Source organism: Marmota flaviventris, chromosome 2, assembly GCF_047511675.1.
Source record: "Marmota flaviventris isolate mMarFla1 chromosome 2, mMarFla1.hap1, whole genome shotgun sequence".
In the NCBI taxonomy this organism is placed as follows: Eukaryota; Metazoa; Chordata; class Mammalia; order Rodentia; family Sciuridae; genus Marmota; species Marmota flaviventris.
The window spans coordinates 32,867,241-32,884,819 of record NC_092499.1 but is presented as its reverse complement, the minus strand read 5'-3'; the positions used below and the strand labels follow the sequence as shown (position 1 = coordinate 32,884,819).

General features: G+C 38.6%; 1 protein-coding gene across 4 annotated transcripts in view; it reads right to left on the bottom strand.

Annotated features, from left to right (window-relative positions):
• Rpgrip1 (RPGR interacting protein 1) overlaps nucleotides 1-17,579 on the bottom strand; it is a 61,463-nt gene that overhangs the window by 22,503 nt on the left and 21,381 nt on the right. For 2 of the 4 annotated variants that reach the window (XM_034635374.2, XM_071606844.1), the window contains exons 1-7: nucleotides 14,763-14,985; nucleotides 13,644-13,804; nucleotides 13,031-13,174; nucleotides 12,410-12,560; nucleotides 7,295-7,479; nucleotides 6,568-6,771; nucleotides 6,090-6,219 (exon numbers count right to left, since the gene is read on the bottom strand). In XM_034635374.2, the coding sequence (XP_034491265.1) occupies nucleotides 6,090-6,219; nucleotides 6,568-6,771; nucleotides 7,295-7,479; nucleotides 12,410-12,560; nucleotides 13,031-13,174; nucleotides 13,644-13,804; nucleotides 14,763-14,985 (1,198 nt within the window). Of the gene's footprint in view, nucleotides 1-6,089; nucleotides 6,220-6,567; nucleotides 6,772-7,294; nucleotides 7,480-8,636; nucleotides 8,980-9,395; nucleotides 9,548-9,709; nucleotides 10,163-12,409; nucleotides 12,561-13,030; nucleotides 13,175-13,643; nucleotides 13,805-14,762; nucleotides 14,986-17,579 lie in introns of those variants that run through there. The other 2 variants (XM_071606832.1, XM_071606834.1) reach the window with 2 other exon arrangements.

The window sequence follows — 17,579 nt, the reverse complement described above, 5'->3', positions numbered from 1 at the left end:
TTACAGTTGTGTGCCACCATGCCTCCCCCGGCCCCGCTTTTTTTTCTTTTGATTTGCAAGAGTTCTGTATATTTTCTGAATTTGAGCCCTTTGATGGTTATGCATGTTGCAAATATCTTTTCCACCTTGTAGCATGTCTGTATGATCTCTTGATGAGCAGAAAATCTTAGCTTTAAGGTAGGCTACTTTATAGTTTCCTTTTTTTTTTTTTTTCCCAGTACTGGGGATTGAACTCACAGGCACTCTGCCAATTAATTAAGCCCTCAGCCCTTTTTTATTTTATTTTGAGGCAAGGTATCACTACATTACCCGTCTGGTCTTGAATTTGTAATTCTCTTGCCTCTGAAATATAATAATCTAGTTGCTGTGAACTGTACCTCTTTATGTGATTCTGCATTTTCCTGAGGACCAATGATGTTGACTTTCTTTTTCATATGCTCATTAACCATTTGTATATTGTCTTTGGTGAAATTTCTATTCAAATTGGGGTGTTTTATTATTTACTTGTAGGAGTCCTTTATAGATTATGGATACAAGTCCTTTGCCAGAAATGTGACTTGCAAATATTTTTTACTAGTCCATATCTTGTCTTTTCAATTTCTTAATGGATTCCTTTGAATAGCATATTTTTTTGTTTGTTTGTTTGTTTTAAAGAGTGAGTGAGAGAGAGAGAGAGAATTTTTTAATATTTATTTTTTAGTTTTCGACAGACACAACATCTTTGTTTGTATGTGGTGCTGAGGTTCGAACCCGGGCCGCACGCATGCCAGGTGAGCGCGCTACCGCTTGAGCCACATCCCCAGCCCAGCATATGTTTATTATTTTGCAGAAGTTCAATTTATCAATTATTATTGATCAATTATTATTTTGTCATATCCAAGAAATATTGTCTGATCTAAGGTTAAGATTTTTTTCTGTTTCCTTTTAGAAATTTTATAGTTTTGGTTCTGATATTTAGATCTATGATCCACTTTAATCAATTTTTGCACATAGTGTGATATAAGGGTCTAAGTTATTTTTTGCTTCCCTAATTGTCCCCATACCATTTTTTGGAAAGATTGGTATTTCCCCACTGAATTGCTTGGAATCTTTGTGGGAAATCAATTGACCACAAATATAAGGGTTAACTAATTCAGTCATTCTAGATACAGGCTTATTTTCAAGTTTGTTGATCTTTTTTGGGGGGTACTGGGGATTGAACTTTGGGTCACTCAACCACTGAGCCACATTCCCAGCCCCCTTTTATATTTTATTTAGAGACAGAATCTCACTGAATTGCTTAGGGCTTCCTTGTTTGCTGAGGCTAGCTTTGAACTTGAGATCATCCTGCATCAGCCTCCTGAGCTAATGGGATTATAGGCGTACGCCATGGTGCCTGGAAAGTTTGTTGATCTTTTAAAACAATTTTTAGGTTCACTGATTTGCTCTATTCTTTTTCTGTTTGCTATTCCATTGATTTCTACTCTGATATTTTTTATTTACTTCTTTAGGTTTGATTTTTTTTTCTAGCTTCTTGAAGTGAAGCTGAGATTATTGACTTGATATTTTTATTTTTTACTAATTTAACCATTAAAGGCTATAAAAATTTCCTTATAAGCACTGCGTTAGTTTCACTTCATGAGCTGTATAATGCTGCACTTTCACTTTTTTATTCCATTTAATATAATTTCTAACCTTTGGTAATATTTCTTTTTTGACTCATAAGTGTGTTAATTAATTCCCAAATATTTGTAATTGTCTGCATTCATTTCTTATGAGTGTCATAACAAATTAGTAGAAACTTGGAAGATTTAAATAACAAAAAAAATATTGTCCTAGAATTCTGGAGATCCCAAGTCCAAAATCAACGTTTGGCAAACTATGTTTCCACCAAAGGCTTTCAGAAACAGTCTGCCTCTTCCTTTTTCTTCTCTCTTTTAATTTTATTATTTATTTATTTATTTGGTACCAGGGCACTTAACCACTGAGCCACATTCCCAAGCCTTTTTATGTTTTATTTTGAGACAGAGCCTTACTAAATTGCTTAGGCTGGCTTTGAAGTCAAGATCCTCCTTTCTCAGCCTCCTGAGCTGCTGGTGTCCACTACCATATCCAGCTCTTTTTTAATTTTTTTCCTTGCCTTTTCCAGCTTATGGTTGCTCCAGGTGTTCTTTGGCTTGTGGCTACATAAATCTCTGCCGCCACCATCCCATTGCCTCCTCCTCTCCTGTGTGTGTCATTGGATTTAAGGTCCACTTAGATCTTCATTTTAAGATCTTTATTTAGCTTAATTACATCTGCAAATAACTTATTCCCAAATAAGGCAATATTTACAGGTTCTAGGATTCAGGACATGGACTTTTTTTTTTTCTGGGGGCTACTGTTCCATCCACCACATTATCTATTTAAATTCCAAATATATTTAAACCCACAAACTAGTATTTTTGCTTTATATAGTCATTTACATAAGCATGTTCTTTGCTTTTCTTCCTTACTGCACTTGTGTTTCTTTCTAGGATAATTTTCCTTCAGCCTAAAGAATGATTTTTTAATATGTGGCTTGGAGGCAAACTGTTTTCATTTGTCTGAAAATATCTATTCTGCTTCCTTTCTGGGAGAATATTTTTATTGGGTGGAGGACTCTTTCTTAGCAGTTCATTATTTTCTTTCAGCACATTGAAAATATCTTGTGCTGGGCACAGTGGCACACTGTAATCCCAGCAACTTGGGAGGCTGAGTCTAGAAGATCAAAAGTTTGAGGGCAGCCTCAACAATTTAGCAAGACCTTGTCTGAAAAGAAAATAATGCAAAAGGGCTGGAGATGGGGATGGGGTTGTAGCTCAGTGGTAGAGCACCTGCCTAGCCTGCATGAGGCACTATGTTTGATCCTCAGCACCACATAAAATAAAAAAATGAAATAAAGGAATTATCTCCATCTACAACTAAAAAGGGGGCGGGGGGTGCCTGGAGATGTAGTTTACTGGTAAAGTGCTCCAGTATGGCCTCCTGTCCTCCATCAAAAAAAGAAAGTATCTTCTTTTCTGGCTAGGCTGGTAACCCTTAACAAGTCAGCTACTCTTTTTTTTTTTTAATATATTTATTTTTTAGTTTTCGGCGGACACAACATCTTTATTTATATGTGGTGCTGAGGATCGAACCCATCGCCGTGCGCATGCCAGGCAAGTCCGCCACCGCTTGAGCCACATCCCCAGCTCAAGTCAGCTACTCTTCTCACTGATATACCAATGGTTGTCTATTTCTCATAAAGGGTTGCTTTTAATATTTTCTCTTTGTTTTTATTTTCTGAATTTTTACTCCAATCATACCTAGATTTGAATTTACTTTTTCTTAATGTGTCTGAGTTCATTTCACTGACTCAATATATTTTATTAGTTCTGGAAAACTCTAAGTCATTATTTACTTTACTGTCTCTGTCCTTCTTCCTTTTTCTCTCTTATTTAATAAAGTGTAGCTTTGACCTCTTCATTTTATCCATATGTCTCATTTCTTCTTCCTTTCTTTTTGCACTTTCCTTTTTAAAATTTTTTTCGTATTTTAAAAATTGTTGATGGACCTTTATTTTGTATGTATGTATGTAGGTATATATATATGAATATGCAGTATTGAGAATCAAACCCAGTGCCTTACACATGTTAGGCAAGCTCTCTACAAGTTGACCTATAACCTCAGCCCTGCATTTTCCTTCTTGTCTCTGCTTGCTTTACTCTGGGTATTTTAATTAATTCTCATGTCAGTTTCAACCTATCTCTTTCAACCTATCTCTTTCTTTAAGTTTCTGTATTTATTACTTCTATAATTTATATTAGTTCACTTCTAAATCTGTTACATATTTTAAAAATATTTTGTAATGATTTAGAAAAAAACAAATGGGTGCACAAATTATTAAGCAAAATGACACAATGAGCAAGATATTTGTACAATCTCTAAATAACTTCTCATAGATTATGCAATGATTACAAAGGAAAAAAGGTAATTTCACAGGTACTTTTTTTTTTTTGGTACCAAAGATTGAACCCAGGGGCACTCAATCACTGAGTCACATCCCCAGTCTTTTTTAATTTTTATATTTTATTTTGAGACAGAGTCTCACTAAGTTGCTGAGGTTGGCTTTGAACTTGTGATCCTCCTGTCTCAGCCTCCGGAGCTTTAGATGCTTTCTTAACCAAGTGATCAATGCTAACATCACTATAACAGTACAAACTGGCATCATGTACCGCCTAACTATGATTTAGTGAGAGGTACACAATATCACTTCTGTGTTATTCCTGTAAAAAAAAATCATAATCTAAATCTAAATATGAAAAAGCATCAGAAAATCTAAATTAAGGAACACTCTACAGAAAAACTCTCTTATATCTTCCAAAGATAACAATATTATGAGAGTCAAAAGAGGAAGAAATGTTGCAGGTTAAAGTAGACTAAAGAAAGGTGACTAAATTTCAATGCACAACGCTGGACTGAAAAACAATAAACAAACAAACAAACAAACGATAAACGGCCTGATCTAAGGAACTTCATTGGAACAAACAACTAGAAAATTCTCAACATGGACTGGACATGTCCTTGTGGTAAGTTTTGCAAATCTGATAATTATACTACGATAATATAATTCCCCCTTTTTAGGAAAACAATTATAGTAGTAAGGAGGTATAATATTTGCAAATTAAGTGCTTCAGAAAAATGTGATAAAGTAAATAGTGGCAAAAATATTAAAAACTGACAAATTTGGGTGAAGGGTATATGTGTTTTTTTTGGTCTGGGGTTGTGGCTCAGGTAGAGTATTTGACAAGCATGCATGAGGGACTAGGGTTGGAGGAGGAGGAGGAAAAGAAGAAAGAGGAGGAGAATGGGATGGGGAGAAGTAAAAAGAAGAACTGAAAATATATGATGTGTGTGTGTGTGTGTGTGAGAGAGAGAGAGGGGGAGAGAGAGAGCACATGCTATTCATGTAGCTTTTCTGTAAATTCGAAATTATTTTAAAACATAATTACTTTAAAACTTAGGATGCCGGGCTGGGGCTGTAGCTCAGTGGTAGAGTGCTTGCCTAGCATGCATGAGGCACTGAGTTCAATCCTCAGTACCACATAAAAATAAACAAGTAAAAAAAGTAAGTAAAAAACTTAAGATGCCAATTTTCATAGCCCCATTTTCTCCTGAAAACTTAAAGCTCAGCTCTTATCTTCATGAAGGTGGTAAACACAGTTGTGCAGTTTATGTCAGATAACTCCAATGTCAAGAATCCTGGTAGACATCAAATCAACCCTTACTCCAAAAAGCAATTTTGCATCTTAGGGTATAAGAGGCTCACAATAGAGCTGTCCTCATGGTCCCAGACAAGAAAGTGGGAAATTCTATCCTGGGCAGACAATTGCTTACCCTGGGAAGACGCTAAATTTGGACTACATGCCTACTTCCCCACCCCACAAGTCCACCCAAAGCATGGTTCAACCTCTTCTCAGCCTCCTCCAGACTGGCAATGTTCCAGGGCTGAAGCTGTTCCAACTCACCTCTCTGAGCTCCAGGCATTTCCCTGGTCTAGGTTAGGTAATTCTTCCCTTTCTTATTGGCACTTTAATGCTTTTAAGAAACATTAAGAAGATATTTTTAAAATATACTTACTTTAGCTTTCTAACTGTCACTCATGGGAGAATTAATCCAAATTACCTAGTTTGCCATTAGGATGATCTGAAATCATCTATTTTTTAATTCAAAGCCTTACCATAATTTTTTTTAAATTTTTGAATTACCTTCACAAATGAACTGGTTACATTCCCCCTAATTCTTTGTAACAATAATTCCCAAGACCCTGAAACAAATTAACATTTTACAAATAGTAGGTCACTAAGCTAGCTAGCCAACTAGCTACATATACAGTCCTTTCACTAAGAATTCCAGCCTTGGTTGGCCTAACCCTCATACTTGTAACCCAAGTCAGGCTTAGAGACTTACATACTAACTTCTCATTAAAAGATTAATTAAATTAATTAAAAAGATTTAATTAAATAAAATTAATTAAAACCAGTCAGTAATTAGCTTTATAAAATCATTAAATGATTAAACAGAAAATTTAGATTTTAGAAAGACAATACCATTTATAGGATGTGGGGGTTCCTCTTCTTTCAGTGCTGACTGTGATAATGTCATTTCCTTTTCATTGGTCTGAGTTTTAAGACCATCATCTATGTTAAGCCCTGAGAATTTCCACTCGGTATAGTTCACCTGTTTCCGAATAAGAATAATATTATGTAAGTAGTCATATCTTTGTTTTCTTTCTTTCTCTTTCTTTCTTTCTTTCATACTAGCTCTATCACACATATATACACATGTATATGTTATTAAACTTCTAAGTATAAATTGTAAAGTACATAATATAGTGAATTAAATTGCTTTTGACATGAAGCAAACAGTCCAAGGATTCATTAAACTACTTGTCTTTGTGAAAAGAAAAGCTAGCCACAAATAGCTATGATTATTACTTATATATCTTCATCTGCTTCTATCTCTGAGAATAAGATGTGGGGATACTACAACCCATATTTTAGTTCTTCAGGGATTTCAAGGTCTTACTTGTAGTGTATTTCCATTTAAGACGTTACGACTAAGATACTCCATTCTATTCTTTCCTTGGACAACTATTTTTTTTCCATGTTTTCTTCTTGAGTAGCTTGCAACCTGGTGTTCCTTTTCTTTTTTTTCTCCCATCTGAGGAAGTTTTCTCTTTGCTTGATACTGGTCAGCTTCAATGGGAATCTCAGAAAATGCTATCTGGTCCTGAATAGAAGAATCAGAGACAAATTTAAAGATGATAGTTTAACAATCTTGATACTCAAGAAAGGGACTTATGAATTAGCATTAGATTTCATTTTTCTCTTGCCATGGAACTGAAAGACACTGTCTCTCCTTCTCCACAATAAATACAGGGTTTTGCTCCATCAATAGCCTCCAGAGCTGGGCACAGTGACACACTCCTGTAATCCCAGCAGCTCAGGAGGCTGACGCAGAAGTATCACAAGTTCAAAGCCAGCCTCAGTAACTTAGTGAGACCCTAAATAACTCAGTGTGACCCTGTCTGTTAATAAAGTATGACAAAGGTCTGGGGATATTGTTCAGTGGTTTAACCCCCCTGGGTTCAATCCCTGTTACCAAAAAAAATAAAAATAGTGTCCAGATTAAATTTGCATTAGTGGTGACATTCACAAAAGAAAAATTTTTATGCCAATTTTAATAGTGCTCCCTTCAACTCCACTCCATAGAAATGGCAGAAATCTGCTACCTCAGAAGTTGGGAGAGCTACCTGGGGAGGAAAATAAGCCTTTTCCTCTGAAAATAATATCTCTAGACTTTCCTTGGTGTCGTTTTCCTCAGTCTGAGCTTCTGGTTTCAGGAAGTTCTCAGGTGGTACATAGCAAGCCTTCCAATCCAGTTGTACTTGAACAGAACCATTTGGTTTCTCTGTAGGGTCAGTGAGGTTAAAATCACCTGAGAAACACAGAAACTTTAATAATACCTAAACACATGAAGTAGGCAATGAGCATTTATCAGCATCTTATCTATCCCCCAATTTCTTACATTTCATCACATTTTGTTAGAAATTAATTAACATCCATCAAATAATCATGACAATGATGCACTCAGAAGTAACAAAACAGCAGGGCAGTTAGATGATCAAACAGGAAGATGGGTATCTCAGATTTCAGGAACAGAGTCAAAAGATGTATAAAGAGAAATAACAGCTTGCTTGTCATCAGTCATCTAGTCCGTAAAAAAAAATTACATTATCATAACTATCATTAAATTCTTACTGAACTATTCCAAGAAAGCAATCACCTACATTCAGGTGGCCCCAAGAACACTTTAGCAAAATGGCTCTTTCCTAAATGTTCAACTTCTGGTTTGTAACACTGATTAACAGAGGGGTCATATGACCTCTCCTTCTTTTGGGTGAGCTGGGGGCAAAAGTGTCAGCTTTTTTTTTTTTAAGTGGTTGTGGTATTAGAAGGAAAGAGGCCTCACACACTTCCAGAAAAAGATGATTAGTATTGGCTGTACCTATCCACTATTCCTAATGAGAGCACAGATACCTCTACTTCATTCTCTTAGGACTGTTGTCAGACAGCTGACCCCTCCTAGGTGCACCCTACAATCCTGGGGAAGAAAATAAAGTAAGATAGTATGAAGCTCAGCTTCATATCCCAAAAATTTGTCTTTGTTATGGTCTGGCATGGAAGTCTGATTTATATGTAACATTTAAAACAAGTTAAGACAATCACAGGGGTGTATTAAATTATGATCAGATCTAATCATGCACTAAGAAATAGGCCTCAGGTAAAGACAAGTACTAGGAAGCACTGCAGACTTTGAAAAAGTTTTCCAGAGACACAGGTATGGATTTCAGGTTGGGGGTCAAGCCCCTTGTGAATCCTGATTTTTTGCTGAACAGGAATGGAAGCCCATGTTTCCACACAAGCAGTGAGGCTCTAAGTCTTCTACCCTGTTGCTCTTGACAATATTCTAAAGTCTTCAGCAGCTTGTTTGAAAGACTGTTCCAAGCAAGTGATCAAAGAATAGTAGAATCAGAACAAGGAGGCAACACTGGGGAGGGAGGGTGTAAAGATGTAACAACCTGGAACTCCCACCTTTAATAGATTTGTTCTGTGCAAGAGACAGCAAGGGCACTTGGACTCTGCCAAGGTAGGAGCCAGGCTCTGAGTCTTCATCATCGAAAACATATATGGACAGGGCCTCCCGCCTCAGATACTCATCCAGGTCAGAGGTCACAAGCACTGGGAATCGAGCCTGGTCTCCAAAGTAGGGATCATTACTGGCTGGAATGATGGCAGTGTCATGGTCAGAAAAGGTGAAGAAGCGGTACATGGCATAGGGACTGGGTTGAGTTCCCAGCCTTCGACTCCGGAGACCACGGCACCTGGTGATTTCAATCCGCAGCTCATTCTGATGTTTCCAGGCTTCTGATCTGGACTGGAAAGATGCTGGTCTTGGATTGAGGAAGAGCGCAGCCTGAGAGTGTCACAGGTAAAGCCCAACCCATGGTGAGGAAGAGCTACAATCTAGAGAGTTGCTATCCTGACTGGGTCACAAACCTAATGCCCTTCACCTGCATGCCCACTGGCTCTGGCAGTTATCCAGGGGAGATGCCAGTCCTCAGCCCCTATCTTAGTGATAGAGAAGCTGTCTTGTGGTCACTAGCTCCTAGGGCATGATTTCACTCCAAACTCAAGTTTGACCAAGGGAAGGATCTGAACTAGTTTTGGTGTGGTTGCTTTTTTCTTTCATTCACATTCAACAAATATTCTTTGAGAGTGAAGACTGAACTGTTCTCATGAGCTGCTTGGCTGAGGCTCCTTGGAGATGCTTGGGCACATCTTTTTTCTCACCTCATCCTCCTGAGCCTTCCAGGCATCAAGCACATTGGCTGACAGGTAGGCCTGGGCTTTCTTTTGTTTATTGCATGCCCATAGGTTGGATCTTAGGGGCAAGCGTAGCCTCATCCAGTACTCTAGCACCCCGCAGTCTTCTCCAGCAGCTCCTGGGTAGCGGAAAGTATGAAAGGTATGGAGAATACAGATGGTGTGGCAAGGATTGGGAATAAAGGCAGAGAATGAAAACAGGAAACCACTGGAAAAGAAACTATGGGCTTTGGGAGATTCTGCATTGGTCCTAGGAGCTGTAGGAAGCTGACAGCACTTACCAGTAAGTACAGCTGAGCCATGGACTTTCTCCACAGTCTCCAGCACTTTGTCAAAGCAAATCTGTCCAGTCGCAAGAGTATGGTGCTCACTGCCCACAGCCTGATGTAGATCAACCCGGGCTGAAGCCACTTGAAGGTAGTGCAAGAAAAGGGAACCTATGTCCACCACATACTGGGATGTAAAGTCATAAAGGGGCTGTGGCCCCACAGATAATGGGGTACTGTGGGTTTCAAAATCATAGAAGGAATAGGTGCAGAAAGTGGTAGGTTGGATGTCTCCAGCCTGGGTCAGAGCAGCAGGTGTCAAGAAGGCCTGGTGGATATGCAGTTCAAAAAGATTTTCACTCCAATGCAGCAAAGAAATGTCCACTTCATCCTCCGCTCCATGGGCTGACCGTGATTCCAGACACAAAGACAACTGTCGAGTGCCATAAGCAACATCTTTGAGTTGTTCTAGAAGAGAAAGAAAACTGCCTATCCATTAAATGGTAGGGAGCTCTTCCTTAGCCTACAGAAGGATACAGAGAAGGAGAATAAAAACATGGTGGAAGTCCATGTTGAGATGATTTCAAGAAACCTCATGATTCAAAAGAAAGAGCAAAAGAATGACAACCAAGAGCTTTGAATTCTGATGACCAAATAATCAATACTTCTTCAGAGAGCAAATACTGAATGAGTGGCTGGAAAATAAATGCAACTCAGGAAGCACATTTCATCATACAGAGGATATTGTTTTGGTTTACAACAAAGTCAAATGAATTAATCAGTAATTATAAAAGAGACACACTAGTAACACAAAATGCGAAATTTCCAAAATTTCTGTGTGTTGGTCAAGAGAGATTAGCAAGTTACAGACATGATGTCTATTACACCACATTGGGCCCAGCCAAGAAATGCTTCCCTTTTTCAGCCAGATCAGTTGAAAGAATTTTTATTCTGTTCTGAAACTGGTTTTAATCACCAGCTGCAGTGATGCACACTTATAATCCCAGTGGCTCAGAAGGTAAGGCAGGAGGATTGGAATTCAAGGCCAGCTTCAGCAATTTAGTGAGGCCTTAAGCAACTTAGTGAGGCCTTGTAGCAAAAAAAAAAAAAAAAAGTGCTTGGGGTGCGGTCTCGTTGGTAAAAGCCCCTCTTGGTTAAATCCCCAGAAACCCTTTCTCCCCAAAAAAGAGGCTGGTTTAATTACAGAGGGGAAAAAAAATCATTTCAATTCAAAGGATAATGGAGTAAAAAGTGGAAGAGGAGACTTACTGGAAGTGGGTTGAAATGTTGGTAGTGGGATGCAAAGATATGTAGTCAGCACCCAATCTGGATATTACTTCTCATGCCCAACCAATCAGAAACTTTGATATATAGTCTACTTCAAATTGAGAGTATTTGAGTCATCACAGCCTGTTGATGGTGAATGTCCTATTTTAAGAGTTAAATCAATAGAATAAAATGTTGTGGATACATTAGAATGTCTTCATGTTAAAACATGAAATACGGACATTGCATGTACATGCAGTACAGATATGAGCTAATTGGTTAATGCGTTCTTAATTTATAAGGTTAATATAATTAGATACAATATATTTAAAACTTTGCACTACATGACACAAGGCTAATAGTCTAAGCAATAAGATTCTACTAAGAAATGGTCAAAGACCAGGAACTGGCAATTCTCAAAAGGCAAATAACTGGTAAACTATGAAAAGCTCTTTAACCTTAGCAGTAATCAGACAACTGTAAGTTTAAGCAAATGAATCTTCATAAGCAGGGTATTTATCCTGCTTGGTTGTAAGAGAAAAACCCTGAATCTGAAAGACTTGAGAATTTTAATCCAAGGGGGGTATTTTCTTAGTTAGAATATGACAGTGACATTTTATTGGACTCACCCTCACATAGATAAGTCATGTCCCAGAATGACTCATCTCCCTTTATTCTATTTCCATGCTTACTAAGTAATATGCTTATTACTGATTCTCTTGCCAGAAAGAGGGATGCCCTGATCAGTGTTTCCAAATATTCTAATGGCAGTAATGGAACAACCACCATTGTGGATTATTTTTTTATTTAAATATCGATCTCTGGTGAATTTAGTGAGTCAAGCCTCTCATCACTGAGTATGACAATGAAGCCTAGTTTCTTGACATATAAGGCCAAGAGCAAACACTGTCCAGCAGTGATGATACTAAAAATAGGATGTAGCACAATATGAAATGCATTAAGTGACAGCTGCCCTGTGACTGTTGACATCCTTGAATTGCAACAAAGATTTAAGAGAAAATCATAAAGAAGTGATAGGTGATGAGTAATAAAGGTGTATTACCTGACAAACAAAAATAGCTTTGCAGGCTTTGATTGAATAGAGAATGGAGAGAGAGAGAGAGAGAGAGAGAGAGAGAGAGAAGGATAGATTGATTTACCATCCTGAGGGCCAACAGTGATGCTCTCATTCTTGAAACATAATCAACCCCCTGGAAACAATTATTGAGCCTGGTTGAAACTCTCCAGAGAAATCAGAGAAACACACTGACATTAGTGGAGGAAAGAAGATGTTAACAACATGTTAAAGACACAAAGATGACAGGATAAAGAACAGGAGGGCTAAGTTAAGGACACAAGAGGCAGCCTTGCACAGATTGTACACAAAGGAAAATACAGGCATTAGCTGGGTGAGGCGGCCCAAGATGAGAACAAAGTACTAGGACTTGCCAGATATTGGAAGGCCATGGCTTCTCAAAATACCTTCCAGCTGCCTGATACGGTTGTTCTTGACATCTAGGAGCTGACTCAGCCTCTCCAGCTTTTCTTTGTGATCTTTACTTTCGCTGTCAGTTTTTGTCATCATTGCTTCCAGTTCCTCCTAAAACAAAATAATGTCTGAACTTTCCCATCTCGGTGGCCTAGAACACAAAAGCCCAGATAGAAAGGTGGTACTTGCTGGGTAAAGAAGACTGCTATCCCCATAACAGGGAGGAGTGAACCACTATAAAAAGGCCTAGCTTCCTCACAGACCCCTCTAGGACTACTTGTGCTAAGGGTGTCATAGGTTACTATTTCTCTAGGACTGGAAATAATTAAACCAGAAGCTTCACACTTGCCAGTTTTATTAGCCAGCCCCATCTACTGGCTTCTAATGCCAAGGTGCCATGGGCAAGTGTGAGTCCTTAAGTTCTTCTAAGGACAGCACATTCTGGGTTTGCATGGGACAGTGTATCACCTGGTGTCAGCTCTGGAAACTTGGGTCTTGCTTCCTTACCAGTCTTGGGAGTGGTATTATAATTCCCATGTGCCCAATTATCTATCCCTTCCCACACCATTTTTTCCTTGCACCTGATAACACATGTTGATTTTTCGCTGCAGAAGGAGCATGTCTCTGGTCTTTTCTAGTTCTAGTGTGGTCTCTGCATGCAATACTTGCAATTCACTTAGCATCTGGGACAGTTGTTTTTCTTCTTGTATTTCTGGTTCCCCGTGCTACAGAGAAAGACATTCGTGAAAAGGAGTATAAATATGACAAGTAGAGTAACAACTCTTCTCCATAAAGCAGTTGCTGCTAGTAGTAAGACGCCAGCAACAAAATTTACTCCAGTGGAAAAAAAAGACTTGTGCTACTTCACAAATGCACCTCCTATCAAGTCCTCATGGTCTGCAGAAGCAGCAGCACCAGAAGTTATACAGCCTCTAATGGCAATTTGCTTCTCAGCAGATCAATTCAAGTCCTCATCTGAAAAAGATTCTACATTTTATGAGCTGTGATGCATGGAAAAAAGCAGGTGGATTTCAATAGGCCCTCTCTACTCTTGGCCTTCTCATATATCCCTCCAAATATGGTCCTCAGTCAGGACAAAATATTCAGTGAGCATTTTAACACCTGCATCTTTCCTAGGGATATTTGCAGAGATCCCTCTGGAGAGTGGACTTATTCGTTTAAAGAGGTTCTTACCTCTACCAGAGCTGTCTCTAGGAACAGATCTGGGTGAGTGTCGGGTTCAGATTGATCATCAGGAGACTCAGGTGTTGTGGCTGTCATTTGGAGGATCTCTACTTCCTGTTTATGATTCTGAAGGATGTTGGTAACTTCAAGCTTCAGAACCCTGTTTTGAGCTGGAGAAAAAATAATCCAGAAAGTTACTGGTAATCATAGTCAGTCAGATCCCACTAACGTTCATTTCATTTTATAAATTTGCCCTAAGAGAAATAATTCTCTTATTTCTACAAAGGAATTTTACTTTGTTGACTCAGTAAACAGGATTGTCTTCTGGTCATGGGGGGAAAGTACTGGGGGCTAAACACAGGGGTGCTTTACTCCTGAGATACATCCCTAATCCTTTTTTTTTTTTTTTGAGACAGGGTCTTGCCAAGTTGCTTAGGGCCACTAAACTGCTGAGGCCGGCTTTGATTTTCGATCCTCCTGCCTTATCGTCCTCAGCTATTGAAATTATAGGCGTGTGCCACTACACCCGTCCCTCTGCCTCTTTTATTCTTGATTTGTATTTCTTTTCCTTCACTCTCCTATGAATACACTAGAATCCGATGACATACAAAATTGTTAAGAGTACACAGTAAGGTACAGAACAGGAAGAAGCAGCAAGATAAAGATCTTTTTGACAGTGTTTTAAAATATTCCAAATAATTATTGCCTGTGATCCAAGAGTTAAGATAGCAGGTGAAATGATAGTAGTAATAAAAATTAGTAATCTCAAATATTAGGGCTTAAAAAAAAGAATTCTCCTACTCACACTTAAATGATTGATGAGAATGACAAAAGACAGAGAAATTAATTTTAATACCTTTAAATCAATAAAGTGAATGTTTAAAATAACAAATTAAAATTCAGCATCCTCCCAAATAGAAAGACACTACATAGGAAAAAGTATACACAGGAGGTAGGTAGGTGTCATGTCTTCCTGATAGTAAATCTGACCTGATATCCAGTGTTTTTATTCTAGTCATCTATGATCCACAAAAGAATAGGATCAAGAAGAAATGAAAGCCCAAGTTCCCTTCTACTAAACCAAATATAGGGGGTGCCACACTTAGAGCTCTCCCAGACCTGATTTACCTTTCTCACTGGACAGCTGATCTAAGACCTTTTTCTTCTCCTCCAGCTCAGCATCCAGCTGATCCTGCAATTGAGATACTTGCTGCCTCAGCTGTTCTCCTATGAGCTCATTGCTCCAGTGAGGCTGATTACTGCTGTCCAGCATGCTGAAAATGGGAAGGGAGTTGTCAGATGGATATTCAAAGGTGCGTGGTATGATGTCTTCACTACACAGTTTTGACATCTCCTGGGTCTAGTTCATCATTCATTTCTCTACATGTTTTTTCTGCCCCTACTTTATTTGTAACTGTCATTCACCAACTGCTTTGGAACTTTTGGGTGCCACTGAGGAGTTGCTCGGCATCACTTCTGTTTAGGTCTCAAGTGTCTCACTGAGCAACCACTCCAAGTCATACGCATGTGCATTGCCTAGCACAGTGACTTTCTTTAGGCAGGGCACTGTGTATCAAGATATGCTCAGGACAGCTGGATTAGAAAGGAGAAACAAAATCTTCCTCTTCTTACCTCATTCCTCTAGACCCTTGCCAATGGCTAGTTAATGGAATACTTGCCTTTGAGCTAGATGCAAGTTACTATACTGAAGGGCAGGAACCAAACTTTTCAACAACTGAACCCTCCATTCTATAGTGTCTAGCTGTCAGGCAGAACTGTTTTGAGTATAAAACACATATGGCCAGTTCTTTAGCATTTACACAAAGGAAATGACATTGACATAAATTATTCCTACTTCTTTTTCCTATTGATCGGTTTAATAAATGTCATCTGAAAATAACTTGCTCAAGATATTATTAAGATTCCTTAGCACTTCCTGACCCATATGGTGACCCAAGAAAATAATATTCTGACTGATGAGGGAAAGAAGCCAATAGTAGTAGTATCTGCCACAGAGGGTCTTCAGAGTGAATAACCCCCACACTGTTTCATTTTGCTGAGTTGAACATCAGTTGTTCCCAGGACACTCCTGTAAGACCCCATGCTGTTTCACTAATCTTCCTCTTGCTGTCTTTAACTATGTCAGAAGGTACTTTTGATTTTTTTAAGTACTTTTCTTTTTCTTTAACATTTATTTTTTTAGTTTTAGGTGGACATAATATCTTTATTTCATTTTTATGTGGTGCTGGAAATCGAACCCAGTGCCTCATGCATGCTAGGCAAGTGCGCTACCACTTGAGCCACATCCCCAGCCCACTTTTGATTTTTTTTAATATTTGTTTTTTAGGTGTAGATGGATACAACACAATGCCTTTATTTTTATGAGGTGCTGAGGCTCGAACCCAGGTCTCGCCCGTGCTAAGCGAACGCTCTACCGCTGAGCCACAATCCCAGTCTGGTACTTTTTTTTTTTTAATTTTTAATATTTATTTTTCAGTTTTCAGCAGACACAACATCTTTGTTGGCATGTAGTGCTGAGGATCAAACCCGGGCCGCACGCATGCCAGGCGAGCGCGCTACGGCATGAGCCACATCCCCAGCCCTAGTCCGGTACTTTGGATTTTTATAATCTTCCAGGCAGGTTAATGACAAAATTAATACATGAATATATGTTCACTGTGAAAAATTAAAATAATAGGCCAGGCACGGTGGCCCATACTTGTAATTTCAGCAGCTCGGGAGTCTGAGGCAGGAGAATCACGAGTTTAAAGCCAGCCTCAGCAAAAGTAAGGCACTAAGCAACTCAATGAGACCCTGTCTCTAAATAAAATATAAAATAGGGCTGGGGATGTGGTTCAGTGGTTGAGTGCCCCTGGGTTCAATCCCCGTACACACCCCCCAAAAAAAACTGTAGATACACACACACATATAAACTAGGTTAGAGGTAACATATCCCTTCATATCTTATTTTTTCTTTGAACAATATATCTACGTCTTTCTTTTTTCTTCTTTTTCCTCTTCTTTTTTCATGGTACTGGGGATTGATTATAGGCACTTTATCCCAGAGCTACATCCTCAGTACCCCCCCCCCTTTTTTTTTCAATATTCAGACTAAGTTGATGAGGCTGGCCTTGAACTTGTGATCTTCCTACCTCAGACTCCTGAATCACCAGAATTACAGGTGTGCACCACCACACCAGACTTATCTACTTCATTTTAATTTTATTTGTTTATTTATTTTTACTGGAGATTGAACCCAGGAGCACTCTACCTGAGCTACATTCCCAGACCTTTTTTTATATTTTATTTTAAGGCAGAGCCTCATCAAGTTGCATAGGGTATTGCTAAGTTACTGAGGCTGACCTCAAACTTTTGAGCTTCCTGCCTCCATCTCCCAAATTGCTAGGATTACAAGCATGCACTACCACTCTTGGCTAATTGTTCATTTTGAACAACTTCATAGCACTTCATTGTGGGGATGCAACATGATTTATTTTCCCTATCAAAGGAAATTTGGATGATTTTCAGGACTTCTTTACCACTACTAACTATGCAGTAATAACATTCTTATTATATAGATATTTTTGAATATACATAATAGGATTGTATTAGTTTTGATTCCAAAAAATGAAATTGCAGGTACAAAAGGTATACATTTTAAAAAATGTTTTAGTTATAGATGAACACAATACCTTTATTTTATGTACTTATTTTTACATGGTACTGAGGATTGAACTCAGTGCCTCACACATACTAGGCAAATGCTCTACTACTGAGCTACAACCCAGCCCTATTTAACATTTTAATATGTAGTGTCAGCATCATAACACCAGACTTCAAATTATACTTCAGAGCTGTAGTAACAAAAACTGCATGGTACTGGCATGCAGACCATGGAATAGATGACACAGAGATACAGTCCTCTGATCCTTGTCAAAGATGTCA